Source organism: Ictidomys tridecemlineatus, chromosome 16 (assembly GCF_052094955.1).
Source record: "Ictidomys tridecemlineatus isolate mIctTri1 chromosome 16, mIctTri1.hap1, whole genome shotgun sequence".
Lineage (NCBI taxonomy): Eukaryota > Metazoa > Chordata > Mammalia > Rodentia > Sciuridae > Ictidomys > Ictidomys tridecemlineatus.
The window spans coordinates 38,605,389-38,630,366 of NC_135492.1; the positions used below are offsets into that span (position 1 = coordinate 38,605,389).

Here is a 24,978-nt window from a genome sequence, read left to right on the forward strand (position 1 = left end):
GGAAATTCCCGTATTTAATTTTTGAGCTACAGCCTTGATCAGTTGTTGGTTCCCTGGAACTTGGGAAAGCTGTTTTTAAGAAACTTCAGTAATCATGAATGCTGCAGGCCCTCTGCTGGTACATTCTGGTGCTGCTGAGAGTGTTCTGTGATGAACTTGGCCAATAGTTCTGCAGTGTTACTTTAAAAGAAATTTCTTAAAAAAAATGAAACAAAACAGTTTTATTGGTTAATCTTAATATGATCACAAAAAAATCTTGTTTTGAATTACTAACCAGAGTATGAGACCAATTCTTAACAAATGTTGGTCTAAATCCAGAACTTCGAAGTTAGTAAATAACTTGAAAGCTTTCAGTAAGTTGTTTGGGTTCTAAGTAGTAGAAAGTTGACAGTTTGCCTTGGAAACCTGATTTAAGTGTGTTTACTTTTTAAAGATTCTAGATATGGCAGCTTTCCAAAGCTTTTTATTCTTCAATTTTTTTTTTTTTTTGTCCTGAGGATCAACCCTAGAAGTGCTTTACCATCAAGCTGCATCCTCAGCATATTCTATTTTTTATTTTGAGACAGGGTCTCACTGAGTTGCTTAGGGACTCACAAGTCGTTGAGATTATAGGCATGTGCCACCACACTGGCTCATTCTTCCATTCTTTGCTTTCTTTTTAGAATATGACTTATGACAACATGAGTATTTTCTTTAAAAACTCTTAAGCGTTTCCTGTATCCTTGTTAAAACATTTGGATAGAATGTGTATATATTATATATATATATATACATTCGATTGACCTTTATTTATTTATTTATATGTGGTGCTGAGGATCAAACCCAGAGCTTCACACATGCCAGGCAAGCATTCTGCCACTGAGCTTCAATCCCAGCCCCTGGGACAGAATTTTTGATATGACCTAAATGTTAATATCTTGAAAAGCTAATTCTAGGTAAGAATATTATATTTTAAATATTAATTGAAATGGACTATATCTTCTTTTCATTTCCACTGCATAATATTCTGAGGAATCCAGCTTAGACCTTTAAATGTAGATAAATCCAATCAAAGCAGGTTTAATTCTTGGTTTAGAGGGATAATGAAAGATCTCTTCACAAGTCTCTGTTCTCTGGGTGGGGATGTGTGTGCACATGATTATAGATTATTAAAAGCCTCATCGTGCAGTGTAAGCTTAAAGGAGAGCAGAATAATCTGTTACTCTTAAGTTGCTGTGAACTTTTACCAAGAAAATTTTTTATTATTTTGACATTTTGGAAGATTATATGAGTGCTATTTATTTCTCATGCTAAATGTTTACTTGTGCATGGTGGATGGTGCACTGATGATGAATATTTAATGTTTACTGAGGATCCTTAGTCATACATGTGACCCCTGTGACCTGATATTCCAAAACATAAAGGAAAGGACATTATCTATTCATTTAAACTAATGGCTTCTAAATTATATTGTTCATCTGCTTCTTTGAGCATGTGTCTGTTTAGTTATAAATTATACATGTATAATCGTTCCTGCATACTATGTACATCACGTAACACAGAGATAGAAATAAAAAATATAAATGGAAATTGTAATGTTTTCTTCCCGTAACCCATTGATTGCCTTGCAATATACTCTTGGGTGTGTATTTAGACCAAGATAAAAGGAGTAGCTTCTCCCTGAGGAATTTTTGGATAATATAAAAATCATTTATGTTTGACTTAGGATATGACAGTAACACAAGAACAGAATTTACATCAGAACTGTTTCAGTTGAGGTGATCTGTACTGGAGAGGTCACCAGCTCAAAGATGAGTAAGCAGAGGCCAAGGAGCCACACAGCCACAACTCAGAGTTGGACTAAGCCAGATTCCTTTGAGTTTCTGTGACTGTGGGGATTCACAGGATGAGTATAACACTGTTGGAGAGTCAGGCTGTGGGTGAAGGTCTGCCTCAGGAGTGTGCTGGGAAATTGACTTCTTCATTCAGATCTGCTCAGAACTCTTATTGTCTTGTTTAGAAATTCGATGGCCTCAGATCTTCAAGCCATGTCTGCATAGGAAAAAGTTTTAATGCTTCTTACATACAGCCTGACCACGTAGGATGATAAATACATAAGTATAGTTCAGCATTAGGCTTTGTCACTTAACCTGCTTCATGATGCATGGCGGGAGGGAGACTCGGGAACAGATTTAGAATGGATGATTGCAGTGTAGAGCATCCCAGATGATATATAAATAAGTTCTAACGCACGCAGGTACTGTTTCATTAAGAATAATCTGCAGTTCATCTTTTTAAGCTCAAATTGTTATCACCTTAAAAACAAAAACTTGAGCACACTCCTCCCCACCTTCTTTTTTCTTTTTCTAGCCCCTTCCCCGCCACCCATGGGCAGTTGTTTTGTGAAACCTGGCAGGCCAGGTGAACCAGTTATAAATGTATAGGTTTCCAGGGTAAGTTTTGGAAGTGGGGCTCTTAAAAGGAGACTCCAGGCATCAGCAGAGGACTGCCGCGAGCCGTGGGTGCGCCTCCCATGCTGCAGAGGACTGGCTGGAGTTTCTCCGTTGGTTGGTTTCCTCTTTGCTGGTTTAGGTAATGCCCTGTTCTTTCTTGTTATTAACATAGAAGCGTGAAGCTCTTCTGCATCAGCAAATCTGAGTGTCAGATCCTTAAGCATCAACAAAACTTGAGATTTTCTTTTTTTAATGGATAGGTCGTCTTCCTTTAGAAGGTTTGTTAAGATCTCCATCTCTGCAGCACTGCAGTAAGCATAGAATAGGGCTGGGCTGGGGCTCATTGGCAGAGCATGTGCCCAGCATGCATGAGGCCCTGGGCTCAACCCTCAGCACCACATGAAAATAAGTAAATAAAATAAAGATATTGTATCGGTCTATGACTAAAAATACATTTTTTTAAAAAGAATGAATAAAGTAGAAGCAGTTAGTAGGATAGAGCAAGTGGATTATAGGAGGGAATGGAATGACATGGATCAAAGGTGGCATGATGATCACCACTGTTAAGTACAATTATAATATGCCAGTTACAAAGTGTGTGTACTGTTCAAAATGAACCACCTAAAAGTGGGGGAAAAAAGAGTCCTGATTCTAATCTGCTTCTGAGCATTTCTATAAGAAGCATCATAGTGGAGTAGTGCATCAGAGTTGCTGAAGGCGACCTCCTGTGACGCTCTGAGCAAGGTGTTGGCTAGACCGCCAGTGAAAGGGAAGCTTGTTTTTGTCTTAAAACTTTCCAGCAGTTGGGCTGGGACTGGAGCTCAGTGTACAGCGCTTGCCTTTCGTGCGTGAGGCACTGGGTTTGATCCTCAGCGCCACAGAAAGATAAATAAATGAAATAAAGGTATTGTGTCCATCTACAACTAAAAATATTAAAACAAAACTTTCCAACAGTATATTTTTAACAATTATAGATTGTCTAGGCCAAAGAGCAACACTCAAGGTTTTGTATTCCTTGGAACCTGTTGTCCTTTATAATGATGCAAACAGAAACAAACCCCCCAAACAGAAAAAGACTACCCAACTTTGTTATGTCGATGTGATTCTTTATGACAAACCATTTCTTTTCTTTTCTTTTTTTTTTTGACAAGTCATATCTGTAATGAACTTGCGTTTTCCATATTCCCTGTGTGTCGTGGGCTGTCTTACATCATTTGCTATACCAGGCAGAATGAACTCTTGTGAAATGGAGAGGGTTGGCCTGGAGGGCATAAGGCCCAGGGGAAACTGAAGTTCCTCTAAGTGAAGGGGGAATGGAGGCTGTTTCTTTTGTCAGCTTGGTGAGAACGGGAAGTGAGGTTTTATGATCAGATTATAGCTCAGCTAGGTTCGTAGCCAGAATATAAATTACCTACTGTGGATCGATGTACTAGTTATGATGTGTGTCCCTTATTTTTGGCTTATGATTCTGTATGCCTTTTTGTTGTATTAAGGTCCAGAGATCTGTATATTGGTACAGATATCTAAGACAACTTGGACTTTTAAATTTTTCATAACTATGAGTATTTGTATTTCTAGTGTTTTCCTAAATAAATCAATAAAATCAATTCTCATTTTTATTTTATTGATTTATTTAGTATATTTAGGGTTATTTAAGTATAACCGTTTTTCACATCTGTCTTTAATGCATAGCATTAATTTTTTTTTACTATTTTGGTGGGATTAATTTAAAAATAAGGTTAAAAAAATAAAGAATTAAATATCCTTGAACCTGGCCTGAGGTTTTATAATGATTCACCTGTAAAAGGCTTTGATGTTCATTGTGGAACATGTCAAAAGCCATTCTTTTGTTGTATAAGTTTGAATATTTTAAGCATGTATTTTTTATTAAGTACTGTCTTTTTCTCCTTCCTTTAAGATTTATTCCCTGGTGATTTTTTTCCTTTCTGTCAGTTTGTGTCTGTGTCATTCACTGTCTCTGGCTTCACAATTCTGTATTGTCCTAGCACCATTTTAAAACCACAGCTGGAAGCTCTGAAAAGCCTTCTGACAAAGGAAGACTGAATTGTGACCTTAGACTATTGACAAGGCTTAGACTATAGGAACAATTGACAGTAAGAAATGAATGTCTCAGATCCGCAGCCTCCTCCTCAGTCTCTCAGTGAATTGTTGAAACCAAGAATTCAAAAATGGTATTTCCTTTTCAATAGTAGGAAACATTAATAGTGTGAAACATTCTATGTGCCTGTGAATCATCCCTGCTTCTGGGATTGCTGTTGAAAAATCTGCTGCTTTTCTCATCCTTGATCCTCTTACCATCGCCTCTTTTACTCCCTGGAATTTAAAAAGTCTTCCTCTATTGTCCTGAGGTTTTATAATGATGTACCTCCTTGTGGGTCTTCGGGGCATTTGTGAGGCTAGGAACTTGCAGGTTTCTTGATCTGGAAGCATTTGTTTTAGAAAACTTACTTGTTAGTCTTTGTGATTCCATATTTTAAATGTTTTATCATGTAATATTTTGTTCACATAAAAATGAATGTATGTAAGCTGTGACCCAGTAATGAACTACCTGTGAGCTGCCACACAACCTAAGAATGGGAATATTGCTGAACTCTGCTGCATGTGTGATTTTCCTACTGTTGTAAACTTCGTGTTTCATGGCCCTGACTTTGGGGAAAAAAAAGAAGAATTAATTACATATGTGTTGGGCACTAAACAAACTATTGTTCAGTTATACCTGTTTGGGGGTTTTGTAAAATGGTCTTATAGTTAGTGTAGTATTTTAGGGTTTGCTTTTTATGCAAAGAAATGTTCCTAAGATTGATCCATGTCATTGCACATAGCTATAGTTTGTTTATATTGTTTATTTAATTCCTTCCTACACCTATATTTCTTTTCTCTTTTTGACAGTCAGAGGTTATGCCCCTGACTTACCCTTTAGTGTTTTTTTTTTAAGAAAATTTTGTTTTCTGTTCTAATTTCTGAGACTTCCCATAAAACTTATTTTCCAGTACTTTACTAAATATTTCTGCAATAATTTTAAATTTCCTGAGTGATTTTTCTTTTTGTTGTTATCTACTTATTTTTTGCAGCATCTTCTTGTTATTTTATGGATTTGTTTTCTTTTGTCTGAGGTTGTTTTCTTTTACTTCTTTCTTTTTTCGCCCCCTCTGGAGGTGTTAGTCTCTTTTTTACGTTATAGACTTTTCTGAGATATTTGGTTAACCCTGGCTTTCTCCTAACATTCGAGCAACATTAACATGGTGGGGAATTCTCTTTGTGAAGACTTACGGGTTGATAGATTTTACTGAAGAGCATTAAAAAGTAAAGAGCAGTTTATTGAGGGCCTCCCAATTATTAGTATTTGTAGGTTTTTTTCTCTAGTCAATTTTTCTAGAGAAATTGTTGAGACCCTTGCCTTTGGGTAGATAGCGTTGGGTGATAAGCCTGGCTGGCTGTTCTAGAGACCAGGGGGAGAGGACTGCAATTTCTATCTATTGGTTTAATCCTACAGCTCCTCAGGATGATCCCTCACCCCAGCCTGGTCTCAAGTCCTTCTGGTTTATTGTTTGAGTCCCACTAGATTAAAAAAAAAAAAAATGGAAGCTCACCATCATGTGTTAGGAGAATGATCTGTTGGTCTAACTGTTCATTATAAATACTTTTAACCAGTCCTCCTGTTTCCAGGCCCACCTCAGGGTCCTGTTTTTAGAGCAGCCCTGGTACCTTATAAGTCCCAACCTCAGGACTGTAGTGTAGGTGTGAATTGGCTGCTGCTTGCTCATTTCCCCACCACGCCTTCTACCTGCAGGGCCCTTTCCTCCATGCTCTGGGGCTTGCAAACGATTGTGAAGGGAACCCCCTGAGAGAAGAATCCCAGACAGAGTCATCTCACTTAATGTTGTAGATTTTTAAAAAATGAAATTCTTAATCCTTTTTAAAATGCCAAGTATGAGAAATGGAATTTAGATGAAGACTAAGAAGTTGATTGTTTTTAAAGAATCATTTTTAACATTATGTGACTAAAAGGACTAAGATATTGCAAAGAACAAATCAGAAAGGAGTAGGTTTTAGTTCTTGACAATAAGTCTTTTTTTTTTTTTTTTCCCTGAATCTATAAAGCTCTGCATTGCTGTGTCAAAACTCTGCACGTCTTTGTAGAGAAAACACCCAATTACTACTTAGAGAAGATTATTTTTCTGGGAAAAGGTCTATTGTTGTTGCAGGATGGGGGATTGAATCCAGATCATTCTGCAACTGAACTATATCCCCAGCCTTTTTATTTGACTTTGAGAGAGAGTCTTGCTAAGTTTACCCAGGCTGGCTTTGACTTTGAGATCTTCCTGTCTCAGCTTCCCAAGTGTGTGCCACCACACCCTGCTGAAAAAGATCTGTTGTTGATTCGGGCATGGTGGTGCACACCTGTAATCCCAGCAGCTCGGGAGGCTGAGGTAGGAGGACTGCAAGTTCAAAGCCAGCCTCTGCAATTTAGTGAGGCCCTGTCTCAAAAAATAAAATGGAACTAAGGATTTGGCTCAATGGTTAAGCGTCCTTGAGTTCAATCCTGGTACAAAACAAACAAAATCCCAACTTGTTGAACTGCGTGTCCAAGTGCAAGAAAAAGAGAGAGATTAGGGAAACAAAATTTAAAGTACAAGTCATGGAGCGCACCTGAAAATGGACAGAAATGCATTGATTATCCCTTTTTTACTCTCATAACAAACATTTAACATAAAACTTAACCATCATAAACATTAAGTGTCCAGTGTGGTAATGTTAAGTGTATTCACATGTAAAACACATCTCCAGAACTTTTTCACCTTCAAATCTGAAACTCTAAAGTGATCATAAAACTCCCCCTTCCCCTCTCCTCCAGCCCATGCTAACTGCCATTCACCTTTCTCTGACTGCCTGCTTTAGATACCTCAGATGCAGGAACCACATGGTCTTGTGGTTGGTTGGTTTTACTTGAGCCTTAGGTGAGCTGGGATGTGGAAGGCTCGTCCATACTTCTATTCACATGTCAAGGAAGCGGCCCTGGTACAGTGAAGCAGTAATAAGAGAGGGAAAAGAAGTAGAAGAATAAGAGAAAAGCGTACAGATTTATTTAATGTAAGTTTTATCTGACATGGGGACCCTCACGAGGAAATGAAAACCCATAGAAAATGATTCAGTTTGTGTATTTTTTACTTGGTTTTTATTAAGACATTGCTCGTTGTAGAGAAGTAGGATTGACAGAGTATGATGTGAGAGTGCTGAACTAGAGGAAGCTCAGCAAGGCCTGTTTCTTGAGATTCATTCTGGGACCCTTCATCTTCAGAGAGAAGGCTGTTTCTCATATAACGTCTGGGGACTCACGTTGGGTTTTAGGACGTGCTTCAGTGGAAGGTCAGAAGAAGAGTCCTTAGGTTTTAAGACCAGCTTCAGTGGAGAAGGGTGGCAGGAGGTTGGAGAGAGCTTCCTGCTTGGTGGTTTGGTGGTTTTCTTTCTAAAATGCCACTGTGGCGTGTTGGGATAGTGTGTTCTGATCCCGCTGGGCGGCGGTTCAGTGCTGTGTTGTGTTGAGGGGAGGTATGAACAGCCACACCAAATGCTGTGCATTTCCCTGCTCTTTTGGCTTGGCTACCATCTTGGTTTCACAGTGTCCTAGCTGATTCTGTCGTCTGTATTTTGTTTTGAGCTCCTCTCCCTGGAGGAAGGAGGGCCTGTATCTATAGCTTCCTAGTCACCATGTCTCACTCTACCTTGCAGAACTTTTTAAAGCACAAAATTTTGCCAGATAACTTATTTCTTTCTTTCTTTTTTTTTTGGGGGGGGGGTGAGTACCAGAAATTGAACTTAGGCACACAACCACTGAGCACATCCCCAGCCCTATTTTGTCTTTTATTCAGAGACAGGGTCTCACTGAGTTGCTTAGGGCCTCACTGTTGCTGAGGCTGGCTTTGAACTCAAGATCCTCCTCCCTCAGCCTCCTGAATGGCTGGGATTACAGGCATGTGCCACCATATCTGGAAAGATAATTTATTTCTTTGTATAATACTTGTAAGTAAAAGAGAATCAATACTTTAAACTTGAGTATGGCATTTGATTTTGTACTTTATATACAAACGAAACTAAGTCTAAAGCATTGATATATCCCAACAATTGTTGATGGGATCTTTTCCATTGCGATAAAGAAATAAATAGTAACATTAATCCCATAAGACGAGACTATATTTTCTTTTAAGGATTGCCCAGCATTCTACACATATTTATTGAACGTCTAGTATGTGTAAGTCACTGTGCAATTGAGATAAGAAAAAAAAAGGCAGTCCTTCAAAGTGCCATGCGTGCGCACCCATGGGTGCAGCTGAGGATTGAACCCAGGGCCTCCTGCATGCTAGACAAGTGCTCCACCATTGAGCTACACCACCAGTTCTTTTTAATTTTTGTTTCTTTTGAGTGGGGTCTTGCTAAGTTTCCCGGGCATAACTTGTGGTCCAGTTTCCTGAATAGTTGGGGTTATGTAGCAAATGTAGTAGCACAAGAACTCACTGCACATGGATCAGGTTTCCAGAGACTGTGTTGCGAATTAAGTAACAGAAATGACAAGGAGCTGAAGAGGTTGGGCTTGCTGCTAGAGAAAATGAATGTGGACTGGACCTTGAGTGTGGATCCTATCTTAGTATCTACCCTGGAGAAAGACTCACTGTGCAAAGCAAGCATGCTCAGGCAGTGCTGTTTGTATTAGCAGAAATGTGGAAATAATCTAAGTCTCATCAAGAGAGTGGCTACATAAACTATTCTGTCTACACCACAAAATACTTTGCAGCATTTTTAAAATATGTATGTAAAGCAAATAGTGTAGACTACGTATGTGTTGAAAGAAAAATTTTAAATAATTGAAATTTTATGGTTTAAGCATTTTATAATTTAATTGACAGCATTGTACATATTTATCTTGTACATCATGATGCAAAATAGACATTATGGAATAGCTAAAGCGAATCCTCTCAAATAGTTATCATTTTTGTAAGAACATTTAAAATTTACTCTTAGTATTTTTAGTAATTCAATGATACATTGTTTATTTATTTTTAGTTACCATGTTGTATAACAGATCCCTTGAAGTTAATTCCTCTTATCTAACTGAAATTTTGTGTCCTGTGACCAATATTTCTGCAAACTCCACCCCTCTTACAAATGAGGTTGCAGATAGTATATTGACTTTAGTTGGTTTATAATACAAATTAAACTCACCTACAAATAATACCCTATAATCTTATGCATATACAATTATACAAATTCATAGTAAACAAAGGATATTTTGATAACAGTGGTTATAGTAACTAACTTTTATAATTTATTTATATGATTAAAACTAAACAAAAAAGCCCAAATGGAAGTTTATGAAAATTCTAGTGGTGGTTATTTCTACATGATTATTATGAATAAATTTAATCTTATTTATATTCAGTGTATTCTCTTAATTCTTATAAGGAACATATCTTACTGGAAAGTGTTAAATGATAAAGACTTATTTACAAATGGGAAATAAATGACAAAAATCTAATAAAAATTAATCCTTGCAATGGAAAAGAAGAGCAAGTGGAACAAATTTTGCAAATAAGGGTAGGTGGATGAGGGAGAGAGAAAGAAATTCAGGGTGTCAGAAATTATTTAAGTTGTATAGAACCATTGAACACTTCTTTGTATTTTTAAGCCATTCATTTAAATATACCAGTTTGGGCTGAGGATTTAGCTCAGTTGGTAGAGGGCTTGCCTTGCATGCATAAGGCTCTGGGTTCAATCCCCAGCACCAAAAATAAATAAATAAAATATGCAGGTTTGATTCTGCTGGGTTTCTGTCCCAAAGGAACCTACAATTCTGATGATCAGATGTAGGCAGCAAATTACAACAGAGTGTAGTAAGAAAGAATCGATGGGTCAAGTCAGGAAAGGTGTTGGTGAGGCTGATAGAGAAGGAACAGAACCTGAGCTGAGGTCTTGGAGTTTAGGTCAGAGTAGTGGGAAGTGTCTATTGCAAGAAAGTGGAGACCAGCTCTTGAACTCCCTGTAGATATTTTTAGGGCCTGGATTTGATAGTTGTTAAATTTTTCATATATATAATCCTGCTATTCTTTGCTACATAGTAAACAATAATCATGTCAGTCATCTGGCACTCAGTAGGCACATAGTAAACACTAATGGAATGAATGGTTAGTCACGCTGAAAGGTGAAATAGCAATGCACTAAATTTGTGTGGAGAACAATGCTAATAGTCAAGGAGACTAGCATTCCATAAATACATGGAAGAATACATAGAGGAAATGAGAAGAGGAACAGAACTGACTTTAAAAGATCTGAGAAACAGCTTTGTCTGAGAGTACAAAGGAAAGTTCTAAGAAACTTAAAAAGATAACTGAAGAGCCAGGCTTAGTGGTGTTCGCCTGTAATCCAGCAGCTCCAGAGGCTGAGGGGGAGGATTGCAAGTTTGAGGTCAGCCTGGGCAAAGATAAGATGTGTAAAAGGAGTCAGACACAAGAGGTTCTTTGTGAATTTTAAGTATGTGGTTACCTTTAGGGGACAGGAGAGAGCAATAAGAAGTTTAGGAACTCTCTGGAACTGGAGATATTCTGTATTTTCATATGGAAATAAATGTTCTACATCTTCACGTTTGTTTATGTATAGCAGTACGTGTGTACCAAGCAGTGAATTTGTATGTTCGTCTGGGTTCGTTTCATTTACTGAATGAAATATTCATCCATGGTGATTACATAGCAGTAACAACTTATTTACAATATGTGGATTGCAAAGATGATGAGCAAAAGAAGCGTTTATTTGTACATACACACACACACACACACACACACAGACACACACGTGAACAGATTCATTGATGAACTCTTAAGATGTGCATTTATGTAATTTCAAGAAATGGTCTTCATAGAGAATCTAATAAGAGAAAATGGGTTTAAAGTAAGGGTGTATTTAGAAAATTAATGCCTTGACCATAAAACCTTCATGAGAGATGATCCAGGGGGATGTGGCTATTCCAGCTCTGAAAAGCACCTTTATAGGCTGGCTAGGCAAGGTCCTTGTTCAGTGAGTGAGTCCCCTGGATGCAAAGGAACTGGAAGAAAGCCTTATGAGTCTCCCTCACTCACTATTGCTCACCCACTATTGCTTCCTTCCGTGCATTTACTGAAGGTAATGTGTACCTTGAGTGTGAGGGAGAAACAAATAGAGAGCCCACCTCATTACTTTTATGAAAGGAAACAGACAATTTAGTGTACTTGGAAGAGCCACGTCCAGATCACCAAGGTGAAGACTTTGGCGAGTTTGGTTGCTCTTTAAATCAACCATTGAAATTGGTTGTGGAATTAAATACTGTTAGGTCCTCAAACCTTTTGATCATCAACTTCTTTTAACTTCTTACTACTTAATATTAAGGACATTACTTTCAGGGCTATTTGTATTGAAAGTTGCTTGAGCTTTGGTAAATAATTACCTAAATTAATTAAATTCCAAGTTGATAAAATGTTATATGTATGTTACCTATTGTGGGATTGCCAAAAGAAATCAGTTTTTGTAAAATAAAAATCTACCATTTAAGGGGGCCTGAATCACCACAGGGAACCCTAAAGTTGACAGAATTATTGAGTCTTCTTTTTGGAAATAGTTGTTCTTCCTTGCTTTAAGGGTGGACTCTAATGAAAACATAATTTCTGAATGAGGGAGTCTGTCCCATTAATAATTGTTAATGGTGACTTGTTTCCATGTGGGCAGTTTGTAGAAAGGTAGTTTACAAATGTGTGCAATTTTGAAAGGAAAAATAACTGAATGTTGTTAGTGTTACATTCCCATCCTGTAACCATGACACGCTGCCTTGTTAGTGTGGAAGGACTTTCTTCTGACCGGTCCTTTCACACCTCTGTGGTTTGACTTGTGTTTCTCCACTGCCCATAATGGTCTTGCCCTTTCCTACCTCGCAGAATTCCTACGTAAGTTTAAAGACTCTAACTTTAAGACTTCTGCTGTTACAAACAACGTTTATCTTTCCTTCCTTGTGCTATAAATGACCCCACTAAGTTTTGGGGAGGGGGAGGTATGGAGGAATCAGCCCAGGGGTGCTTTACCACTGAGCCACATCCCCAGTCCTTTTCATTTTTTATTTTGAGTTAGGGCCTTGCTGGGTTGCTGAGGCTGGCCTACAACTTTTAACCCTCTTGCCTCAGCTTCCCCAGTCACTGGGATTACCAGTGTGCCCTAGTACACCTGGCCTTCCCTACCAATTATCACTGCTGGTATACCATTTATATGTTGTGTGACAGCTTAAGTTTTCTGTTTCCTTTCTAGGCTGTGACCTCTGTCATGAAACGGGGTGCTTCATTCCATACCTCCCCTTGTCTGGTATCCTAAACGCTTGTTCTGAAGTGACAGTGTATTGCATAATCAAAAGGCTCTGAGGCTCTTATAATTTTAATGATTAATTGGAGTTGCTGCTGCACAGTTACATCTTCTAGATTATCACAGGAAGCTGGTCAAAACCTACAATGATGTTTGATCAATAAAATTTATTTAAGATAACTTTGTTTCAAGACTGAGCACCAAAAAGATAAGAGAGGGACCTTCAATTGTATTATTTCAGGTGGAAAGAAACTAACTTGTCTTAAAGTGTAGTAAACTCACTCATAACTGAATGTGTAAAAGTTTAATCTTTAAAAATGGAATGATTAGGGTTGGGGCTGTAGCTCAGTGGCAAAGTGCTTGCCTAGCATGCGTGAGGCACAGGGTTCTATCCTCAGCACCACATAAAAATTAACAAATGAAATAAAGGCATTCGGTCCAACTACAAAAAAATTTTTTAAAAAAGGAATGATTATTCAGTTTACCAAAAACTTTCCATGATTGTCTTAAATAGCATTCTTAGTGCATTTAAAATTATTAAAAATAGGAGGAAGTCTGATGTAATGGAAATGCATTGTAGTGAGAGTTGGGCACTTTGAATACTAGTCCCAGCTCTAATAGTGATTTGGGGCAAGCTTGAAACCTCTTTGAACTGGAGTTTCCTTCTCTGTAAAAGTATAGATTGTATTAGTTGACCTTCAAAAGTATAAAACTTTAATATTAATTTATTTTTAAAACGTGTTTGTATAGGATTTTGAGAATTGAGTTATTTCAAGGGGAGGTACAAGTATTTTGAATCAAAAAAAGCAGCTAAATTAGGGTGATTATTTGGAATTCCTAAGTATTCATTCAAAATATTCATGATATGTGTGCCTTCATATTCACGTTTTATATATATGTACAGGTAATATATACAAAACATACGTTACCTGTACATATATAGTTATAAAACTTATGTTTTGATAAAAAAATAAATCACAGAACAGAATAATCTATATATTTTAAAAAAGCATACATTTAGAGGGCCGGGATGGTGGCTCAGTGGTAGAGTGCTTGCCTGGGATGCATGGGGCACTGGGTTCGCTCCCCAGCACCACATACAAAAAAAAATAATAAATAAATCAAACAAATAAAATAAAGGTATTGAGTCCATCTTCAATTAAAAAATACATTTATACATGTATAGCCAAACATCCAGGAAAATTAATTTTAATTAATATTAATTAAAAAATATTTATTATTTTAATTAATAAAATAATAAATATTGTTTTCAGTGTGGGGTTCAACATGCTATTTCAAAAAGAATGATTTTTTTCTTCCTAGAATGATAATGAAGAAAAACCTAAAAGACTTCCGACAAACCCACAGTGACACACAGACCATATGCCACTTTGGACGCAGGTTATTTGACAAGTAGGGCGCTGGGATCCGGGGCCAAAATATCAGACAAGTATTTTTCTGTTTCCCAGTTTTACTAAGAAGTGTTACTGATGTTGAAAAGTGAAGACAAGACTGCACAGCGGCTGCCGTTCACCTCCTCTTTAGTCATGGCTAGAGCAGGGTTCTAAGATGGGGTCTGTGGGCCACTTGGAATTGTATCTAAAATACTGTGTCCATCCGTGTCCTTCATGCTTATCCAGGAACTGAGTCCACAGCCTCTAATTCACACAGAATGTATGATTCAGAAAAGATTAAGAACCCATGGATGGTTCTGGTCTGTTCCCACACATATTATAAAGGATTGTGGATTTTTGGTCACAGGCTTTAAAAAGGACATTGTTTGGGTCCTGGAGAATGATTGCAAGACTGTTGACTTTTCTCCAGGTTATATATTTCTCTGCTTCCTGCTATTATTTTTGAACCTGTTTATTTTTTTCATTTTAATTAATTAATTAGTTAGTTATTTTTGGTACCAGGGACTGAATCCAGTGGTGCCTAACACTGAGCCACATTCCCACCCCTTTTTATTTTGAGACAGGGCCTCACTAAGTTGTTGAACTTGTCATCCTCCTGCCTCAGCCTCCTGAGCTACTGGGATTAGGCTTGTGCCACCCACCTTAACCTTTGTTCTTAGTCTTATTTTTTATAAGACTAAGACCACACTCCCCCAAACAGACCAGATTTTAAAATTGTGATTATTTTTTCCCCTAACAGCTTAGTTTATTGAAGATCTTTTCTGTTTTCCATTTTTTAAAACGTGGCTGGATTATAGTCATACACAAATGAGTTTAACAGGATTCATTGCATCCAGGCATTGAGACTTTCTTTTATCTTAATGGGCAAAAAAGAAGTAAGTTCCCACTAGAATACAGATGCCATATTTTTAATCCAGAAGTCCTGGAACTGTAAGGATTTATACCCTTTTCAGTTCGTGATTGATGTGTTCCTGGGTCTGTAGTCTTTTGGCATTTTTCCTGCTTCCTTTTCTCTCATTAGTTTGATAGTATCTTATAGCAGTGATAGTTACCTAGGAACACCTCATTCCTAAGATAGCGTATTTTTTAATCAGGAATTTCATTATTACTACGTCAGCATCTCATTAATCCTGCCTGCTTTCCCAGGAGATTTCAGAGTACTTTGTTTCATTTTCTGCAGGACAAAAATGACCCTGGTGCTCTTATCATCTAGAAACAAAAATGAACTCAAGAACCTCTGTCAATCTCCTTTCCATTTAGAATTAAATTTCTCTCAGTTTAAATATTAGGTTACATTGCATACTGCGCACCCTAGACATGAAGGAAACTTTACTTTTTGGCAGTAGTTGATCTGAAAGTTTTTTTTTTAAGCTTTGGAAGTTTACAAAAGGTAAACTTGTTTTACCAAAAGTCACCTTGTTTAAGATTTTTAAGAATGAAAGTTTGACATACATTTCTGGAGTATTTTTCTGAGCCTTGGCATCCTGGTGGTTGGAAATGGGTGCATCTTTACTCTTCCTAAGATGGTATGAAATATACTGTCTTTTTTTAGGTGAATTCAGAAAACTGTGCATCATATTTATTTATTTGTTCACTACCACTGGAGGCCAGTGGCATGTGACAGGGGTGTAATTGAGAAATAGTCGTTGCACAGAGGATCATTGTGTTTCACTTTTCTTGCCTGAAGAAGAAATTAATAGTACTATCTGGAGTTCTCACGGTATCTGGGTTTTGGAGGTTCGTGCTTTGCTTATTGGAAGAGTTAGGATATTGATACAAATTTCTCAGGGCTATTTTAAGAAACCAGCGGGAGTGGCTGGGGTTTGGCCTACTGGGAGAGCTCTAGTACCTGTGGGGCCCGGGTCTAGTCCTCAGCACCACGTGTAAAAAGAAATAAAATAAAGGTATTGTGTCCACCTACAACTAAAAACATTTTTTTCTTTTTAAAGAAATCGGTGCGATTATAGGCGTGAAAGGCCTCACAGCGATGCACCTAGTAGGTTCATTCCAACCAAGGCTGCAAGCCCGTAGTGGGGTCCTGCTCCCTGGAAGCTGAGAGGCCCCGGAGCAGGTGACGCTGGGCCACCAGGTTTTCCTAGTTGGTTACTAAATCCCATCACCAACACTGGACGAGGTGGAGAGGAGCACCCGGAGTGGGAAATTCCCTGAAAATGCAACTTTATCCCCCGAGTGGTTGGCTGGGAGCCGCCTCCGAGGAGGGAGGAGGCCGAGCAGTGATGGCAGGTACCTGATCTGGCACTGCCTCTCCCCGCCACGGCCCTTTCCCACCGCCTGCCCGCCCGCGTGCATCCGGGCACTCCGAGTTGTTCCTTTTGTGGGTGATTAAAAAAAATCACTTTGTTCCAAGGAGAGAGGGCAATCGCTTCTAGAGGCCACCTCAGCATGTTTCCCTTGGGCCCTCGTTGCAGTCACCGTCCCTGTCACCGTCGGGGTATGCTGGAGAGGCACCTGACATTCCTGGCCGGGCAGCACCCTCCCCGTGAATACGAGGAAAGGCTCGCGGGTGCCAGACGCCCGCCCCGCGCCTGGGAGGGGTTTCCTAGAGCAGGGCCGGCTCCTCTCCCCACTGTCCACCCCGCGGTCACCTGGGCTGCAGGGCCAGGAAGGGGCAGCGGAGCGGGCGGAGGTCGCCTCCTCCTGGAGGCCAGGCTCTGTGTCCCAGCGCCACTCCCCGTCCACACCCGCCGATCGGGAGGGCCGTCCCGCCCCCAGCGAGTCTCAGGTGGCACCGGCGGGCGCATCCTCGCCTAGTGGTCTGGTGGGAAGGGAAGGGGTGGTCCTTGCGGCTGGACCCCTCGCGGCTGACTCACAGGAAGTGCTGGGAGAGCCCGGCAGCCGGCGCCGCTCCAGGACCGCCCCGCCCGAGCCGGTTCCCACGTCGGCGGTGCCCGATCTGCCGGCAGAACAATGAAGTGCCTCCAAGTTCGCCCGGACTCCTAGGGACATGCCTGGGACTCCGGGGACCGCCGTCACCATGCTCTGCCGGCGACTCTCCCCAGAAGCCGGGTTTTAGAAAGCCCTTCCTCGGTGGATCGCTTTGTCTGAAGATCCCGGGGTGACCATGGTTCAGCGTTTCAGCCTCCGGAGGCAGCTCTCCAAGGTGGGTCGGTTGGGCGAGCCCGAGCCGGGAGCTCTCACCGGCCGCCAGGGCTCCTTTCTCCCCGTCCCTCCGTCCGTCTGTCAAGCCTGCCTTCCTCTAGCGCTAAGGAGGGGCTGGGAGGAAGCGCTGCCTTTTGTTCTTTCATCTGACAGACACAAAGCTCCAAGGCTGGCTGCACTGGCGACCCAGGATGGGGTTTTAGGAACACTGTAGCTGTCATTTGTGGATTGGGATGAAGTTGTACTCTGCTCCCCACATCGAATTTCCAGAAGAGTGTGGGTGAGGGAGAGAATTGTAGGTCCAAAGCACGAATAGAATTAGCAATAAATCTAGCAGCTTATGGACCAAGAGGAGAGGACCTTGGTGGGCAGAATCAGGGCTGTCATATAGATCTCACCACAAACCAGGGAAATGATCACAAAAGAGTTCCCTGAGCAAGACCCTCAGGAAAATGTTAAAATGAGGGCCCTGTGGAGTGTTGCATACTTAATGAAGAAGTGTGTAAAAAGCAATTACCAGGACGCTCACCAGGCAGTTTTTACAGAGTTCTAATTGAAAAGCAGGTTTTGCGTGTGCTGCTTTGGGGTAAAAGTTCTTTTAGATCTGATAAAAATCAAACTTCAAATAAAAAAATAAAAATGGCAGTCACTTATTGGAAGAGGAGATGGTGATTTTATGAATGGGCTGTGGTCGGGGCCACTCTCCTCTATCCAGGATTGAGTCCTTGCCTTAGTTCCAATAGGGACCTGTGTGGAAAGAGATGTGGAAAGAGCTGAGCTTTATTTCATAACCCCTGGTGTCCTTTAAAGCTCTGTTTGAAAGATGTAGCACTTGGTGGCTAAATTCTGTCATAGTTCATTCTCTACAGACAAGAAGCCTGAATAGTAAATCAGTATTCATTCTTTACTTACTTGACTCTTGGTCAGAATTAAGTCCTGAAATGTGCTGGATCTGAAGGGCAAGCCTTAAGCTCTTTGCAGGTGACCCCAGTGGAGAGGGTGTGCACTGAAGCAAAAAGGAGCAAAGTGTTTGTCATCATCCCCGTCTCAAATTGCTGAACTTCTCCTGGACCTCAAAGCCTAACAGCGACTTTTTGAGAATATTAAAATATATTTTTCTTCCCTGCTATGCCAGGTCCAAGGGAGTGGCCCGGGAAACCCCCAGACTTCTAAACAATGCAGAGGATCATTTTTGTGGCCCCATGTTCTCTAACACATGTATTTTCAAATGTTCAGTACATTTAAAAAGCAGAAGCTGTTAGAGATTCTTAGGGCAGGGACATTCCTGCCCTAGAATGTCTGATCGTTGAGAGCCAGGATAATAGTGACTAGAAGTTACTGTATTCTAGGTGTTTTCCTAACAATACTCCTCTCCCAAATACTCTTTTAACTGTGCTCTTTTTCGTTAGTGACTGTACGTGTGACAGCGATTTACAGAAAGAAGGCTTGTGTGTAGAATGAGAGCAGGAGCACATTCTCCCTATAATACAAAGAAATAAAAGGTACATTATATAAAAAACACTCAAGAAAGTAACTCATTTCATTCCTTTCTCTAAAACCCTCTCCCCTATTTTAACATGATTTATGGGTCCTATAATAGATGGTTGGGACCAAATGTAAGGAATTTTGTTTTCTGTCAAGTGCCCTTGACATATGATATGTTCAGTAGTGAACTGAAAGATACTTTGAATTGCTTCAACCTGTAAGGCACTTGAATACGAAGGAGAAACTGAATAGTTATGTCAGTAAGTTGTTGATATGCTGAGATTTAAAAAATAAAAACCGTACTTTCATTCCATCTTTTCAACTGAACCCATAGGTTACCCAAGAGCAGAGAACCTGTTATACCCCATTATGTGATATTCTTGGCATACATTGAGGACAAAATGCAACTGGTTTTTCACAGATCAAAAGAGTTGCATAGTGACAGTTTCATACGGTTCCAACTTTAGTAACAAGTATTTTTGCTGATAAGAAATAATCTGTCACAAGGGCTAGGGATATAGCTAAGTTGGTGGAGTGTTTCCCTCTCATGCACAAGGCCCCGGCTTCAATTCCCAGCATAATAATAATAATAATGTGCCACAAGAAAAAGATTTTCTTAAGATGATCCCAGAATTTGTTTTTTAGTGCTAGGGATCAAGCACAGGGCCTTTGCACATGTTGGGCAAGTGTTCTGCCACCAAGCCACATCCCTAGCCCAATCTCAGAGTTTTGATATCAATTTCCTATTTTAATAAAAAGAAGTGTTGATGTGATCATCTTTAGATTCTGTTAGAAATTTTCTGAAAGAACTTATTTGTAAAGTCTGCAGTGACTTTTACCCACTATCTACCTTATATGCTTTTTAACTTTGATGTCGCTATCCTTAACTTACCCTGGACATTCCCCCTGTAGTACTGAAATGATTGCTGCAGGCTGGTGGTCATTGACATCTGAACTAAGAAAGAGGAAGTAAATTAAGACACAGGTGAAGTCAAAATCTTCAGTTTTTAACAGAGATGGTCACCTGTTCTCTTTGATGGACTCTAGTACCTCTCAGAACAGCTCTTCAGTTTCATTGCCTGTTCAGATTATGTTCTTTGGTACCTCTCTTCTGGTACTTCAGAAAGATTCACTAAGGAAAGCTTTTTCTTCCTGCCCTCCATCTCTTGTGTGAGCCAGCCAAAACAGTCTAGAACCTGTGAGTAGGGACATTTCGTTTAATTCTCCGGCAAACCTTGAGGTGGGTGGTATCCACTTTGATTTGTTACTCAAGAAATTGAGTTTCAGAGAAGTCAAGTCATCTGCCTTCCATCAGCATGAGTTCAGACAGATCTCACTGCAGACCCGGGTTCAGCTTCCCCATGAATGGCCGCCTGCAATCTCCACCATGCTGGTCCTTCTCACCGCCATGGTCTCTGGTATTTCTCCACATGTTGAGCCAGGTTTACAGAAAACAGTATAATAAGTGACTTGGGCAACACCCTAGAGCAGCCCTTTCCCACGGAGCTGAACTATATACGCAATAGAGTTTGAACTCACCAAACTTAATAAAGTGTTTCCCTCAAATAAAGTTGTTTTCATTGGCCAGAGAAATATCAATTTGAATTAATAAAGCCATAGTAAATGTGAAGTAATTAAATACAAGTTGAAGTTTAACTGCCTGTATTTATAAGAACCTCTAAACAGTGCTGCGTTTAAAATTTTTTTTCATAGGAAGGAGAAAAATTTTACTCGTGAGTTTCTGTAGTAATGTTAAGAGATGAAAAGCAGAGGGTTAGACATTCAGAAAGTCTTTTTTACTTCTTTTGCTTTCTGATCAAAGGAGAATTTTCTCTAAAATTTTTTATGGGTAAAAGGAATCAGTTGAATTCCCTCTTTTCCAGGAATTTCAAAAAAGTTAATGATAAAAGTCTTTGTGAAAAAAACTTTTTTAAGATGAATGATTTCAGTAAAATGCTATTTTACTTCACTTTTGAATGGTAATTATTTCCACGTTTCAAAAAGTAAAGATCTAACTGGGCAGGGTGGCACACACTTGTAATGCACCATGTACATGTTGAGATGACATCATGTAATGTCGTCATCCCAGCAACTCAGGAAACAGGAATCAGGTCACAAGTTCAAGGCCAGCCTCAGTAACTCAGACCTTCTGCAACTTAAGGACTGGGAATGTAGCTCAGTGGTAAAGAGCCCCAGGGTTCAATCTTCAGTGCCCCCTCCCCAAAATAAAAATTGAATAACTGAAATCTTCTAGCCATTTCTTTTCATGCATTCCACACCCCTGCTTCCATGGGTAAGCCCTGTTTCTGTCTGTCCCTCCACTGTTGTTTATGGATCCATGAACAAATGTAACATCCATTTCCTTCACTTTATAGCATCATAAAAACATGCTGTCCATTTATTTTAAGGTAATACCCTAAACTTCATTTTCTACACATGGATATGAATAGTTAACTCAGTTTGGGTTTCGCGTTTATTTCTGGAATAGTCAATGACAGCCATGATTCTTTTTCAGTCATTCAACATTTTTCTCATTCCATTTGAGAGTTCTTTTTGTTCTGTTCAAATTTTTCATTTGGTGAGAAAACAGAGAAAATAAAAACCACATCACTGTTTCATGGGTTGGCCTGTAAAGAGAGTAATGGCTGAAAAGTAAGAGTTGGGAGATCAGCTCCTCCCATTGGCCGTTGATCTGTTGAAATCCTCTAATCTAGATTTGTCAAGCTTATCTTTGCCCTTTCCACATTGCTCAGTGTACTGTTATTTGGTGTCAGTCTGATATCAGCCAAAGAAACTTGAGAATTAGAGAAATGTTGATAATAATTTATATTTTTGATCAAACCCTGTTTTTCAGAAGTAGTTTCTTTAGAATACCCACCTGATTTCTTTTGGATTTATGACCTGTGCTGATTTATATGACTGACTTAATCTTCCTGTGACTGTGTCTTCATCAAAAGAAAGTAGGGATTTCTTTCTTTCTTTTTTTGGGGCGCGGGGGAATATTTCTTATTTCCGTTTGAAGTAGATTAAATAGGGTCATTTAACAGTATTTGGTGACTAAATGACAAATTTTATACTAAGTACGTTTTACTGCAACTTACGAAAATGTGTTGAGCCCCTTCAGTGATGGACACTATGAACATACAGTAAAATAGTGTGTTCTAGATCATTCCTAACCCCAATTGGGTGGGTGGCGAACACCTGGAATCTCAGTACTTGGGTAGCTAACGCAGGAGGATCACAAATGCAAGACCAGCCTATGCAACTCGGTGAGAGCCTGTCTCAAAATAAAAACGGCAAAGGCTAAGAATGTAGCTCAGTGGCAGAGTACCCCTGGGTTCGATCCCTAGTGTTGCATATAAACAAAGGAAAATAAAACAAAACCCAAATACACATAGATAGGGAGTCACTAATGGATGGATGCCTTTAAATAACGGAAGAACATACATTATTTCTTTTTGTGCTTTTTTAAATTAATTTTCAGTGTCTCTATATGTTAGCTAGCTTCATACTTGGAAATGTAATGTTCTGCAATTTTATCTTACATAACAATGTCTCCCTGTTAATCAACTTGGTTTTGAGAAACTAAAATCATGTTCTAATTGTCTTGACTCTTCAAGGACCATCAGCATGATAGGACCATTCCATATGTCACAAAACCAAAATAGGAAGACTGACGAGTTTCTTCTCTTACATCAAATGTGACTCCTGTAGAATCGATTCCATATGTTCTGCCTATGGTGGTAACAGAGGATGGCCTTCCTCTGTAGACGCATTGGGAATTAATATACTAAAATAAAGAGACTTAAATTTAGGAATGTGTATGCTATCATTCTGAAATGCTTTTGTGATAGCGACCCTGGATTAAAATTTTTAAATACTGCTAATAATAGTAAGTGATTGACCATGTAGAAGAACATGTTCCCCTTGAGAAGATAGTTGAAACACCTTGAAAGTGTGCCCCATTTTTGTTTGTTTTTGTTGTTTAAGTACACAGCTAGTTGATTTGAGGATTGTTTTTTCAAGAGCTATTGATATGTTAAATGAGTCTTATGTTAGTTTTGAAAATCAATGAGCAGATACATTTGGAAGTGCTTTGAAAACTATAAGGACTGTATTATTTTGAGAACTTAAAGTGATGGTATTTTTATTATTCTGTCTTTCTACTGGTATTATTTAAAAGATGTGAGTGTTTTTAAAAACTGCTTGAGAATACACACATAATTTTTCATTCAGTCTTACGTGGAGTTTTTTGTATGCACATAAACTGTCTCTGGGAAGGTATAGTGATTGCCTTTGAGAAGAGCATCTGAGAAACTTGGGATTGAGGGAGACTTGCAGAAGTAAAATTTCAGACTAATAATTCTGTGGGGTGGGAGGCTGGGGTTTGAACCCAGGGCCTTGTGCATTCGAGGCAAGCACTCTACCAATTGAACTAGATCCCCAGCCCCAGACTTATAATTCTTAAGAGAAAACCGTTGCCAATAGTTTACTTAGAGGTCAGTGTTGAAAGGTGATATTCTCTGGGTTTAGAACTTTGCCACGACCATGCACGTTAATCAGATTGAAGATAACCTTTGTGTGTTACACATGTATTTGTGATCTAGAATCACTAACTCTTTAACAGATTTTTTTGAATGAATTTATTTTGGTTAAATTACTGTTCTGAAAGCACATTTTTTTGAATTGTAGATAAATGTAGGAACACATTTTATTTGTTTTATCTTTCTACTGAAGCTACATGTAATAGTTAATAGTATAAAATAGTTTGATTTTTTTTTTTTCTTGAATCATTTTGGCTTACATGAGAATGGGAAAAAAAGAATTTGCTCTCTTGGACACTCTGGGCTGAGGTGGGACTCAGTGTCTGCTGTATACGAGGAATTCTAACATAAGTCTACTGTCAACTATGCAGAATAAGAAGAAAGCAACACAAATAGAACTTGCCTTTGGCAGCACCAGAAATCTTTAAGTTTCAGTTTGTTCCATCATTTGCTCCATAAGAAACATTCACTTCACCTTTCTTCATTGGAAGTGTAGTGTTTGAGAAGATTCCATCTTCAACCCAGCTGTGTCTGTAATCCAAAGGTAGCCCGCAGAATAGAAAGTACTCTGTGGCTTCCCTTCTCACCACTAATAAATTTTTTCCCCAAAGGTTTTGTGACTGAAATTAAGTAAAACATGGCTGGCTATGTGGCTTGGGACAAGTCATCTGACCTGTGAAGGTTTCTCTTCACCTGAAAAGCATTATCTAGGACACCTTAGTGATGTATTTGCTGATGCTCTGTTTCGTGCTCCCTACCCCCCACAACCCCCACACACGCACACCCCGGGGCTCCCCACACACTCAGTGACTCTCCATAGCAAACACCCAAGAAGACATCCAGCTTTCTGTCGGAGGGACCTAATCTTATGTGGTGGTAGTTGGTGAAAGTAAATAAATAAATTCATGATTTTAGTGGGTGGGTTTAGTGGTTAGTGTCTAGCCGGCTCTGGATAATTGATTCTGAGATTAGAAGGCAAACTCACAATATGCTTACTAGACACATTCCTTCTATCTCATTCTCTCAAAAGAAAATTTGAAGTTCCCTTTTTTTCTTTCTTTCTTTTTTTTTTTTTTTTTCATGCTGGGGATTGAACCAGGATTGCTTTCCTCCTGAGCTACACATCCTTGGCCCTTTTTATTTCTTAATTTGAGACAGGGCCTGGCCAAGTTGCTGAGCCTGGACTTGAACTTGCAATCCTCCTGCCTCAGCCTGCCGAGTTGCAAGATGAAGTTTCTTTATGAAAAGAGCCATTCTTTGAAGTTGAAATTCACCTCATATAAAACAAAATTTTCTTCCTCCGATGGTATGTTGGAACTTATGTGCCTTCTGAGAGCTGGCTGCTCCAAATCTGAAGGAAAAGTTGATAATATCTGAGAATATAAAACAGATAAAAAGTTTAAAGCAAGCTTTTTCTTTCTGTGAAATTAATAGCAAATGACATGAATTTGGAAGGGGGGAGAGTGCATTGGGAGGAGGTTCTTTTGAACCTGGAGGGAGCTTACAAAACCCTGTAGAGGAATTCCCAACAGGGTTCCCAACTTTCCCTATAACTCCCAGGATTTCTCAAGAATGTGACTTGGATTACAGCAG

The 24,978-nt window shown here is 39.3% G+C and overlaps 1 protein-coding gene across 7 annotated transcripts in view; it reads left to right on the plus strand.

Annotated features, from left to right (window-relative positions):
• Window positions 1–24,978, plus strand: part of Tmcc1 (transmembrane and coiled-coil domain family 1) — a 164,303-nt gene that overhangs the window by 54,750 nt on the left and 84,575 nt on the right. Inside the window, exon 1 of one of the 7 annotated variants that reach the window (XM_013362204.4) lies at window positions 16,943–17,357. The exons of the other annotated variants lie outside the window; for them this stretch is intronic. Within the exon in view, the coding sequence (XP_013217658.1) occupies window positions 17,319–17,357 (39 nt within the window). The 5' untranslated portion in view covers window positions 16,943–17,318. Of the gene's footprint in view, window positions 1–16,942; window positions 17,358–24,978 lie in introns of those variants that run through there. 7 annotated transcript variants of the gene reach the window in all.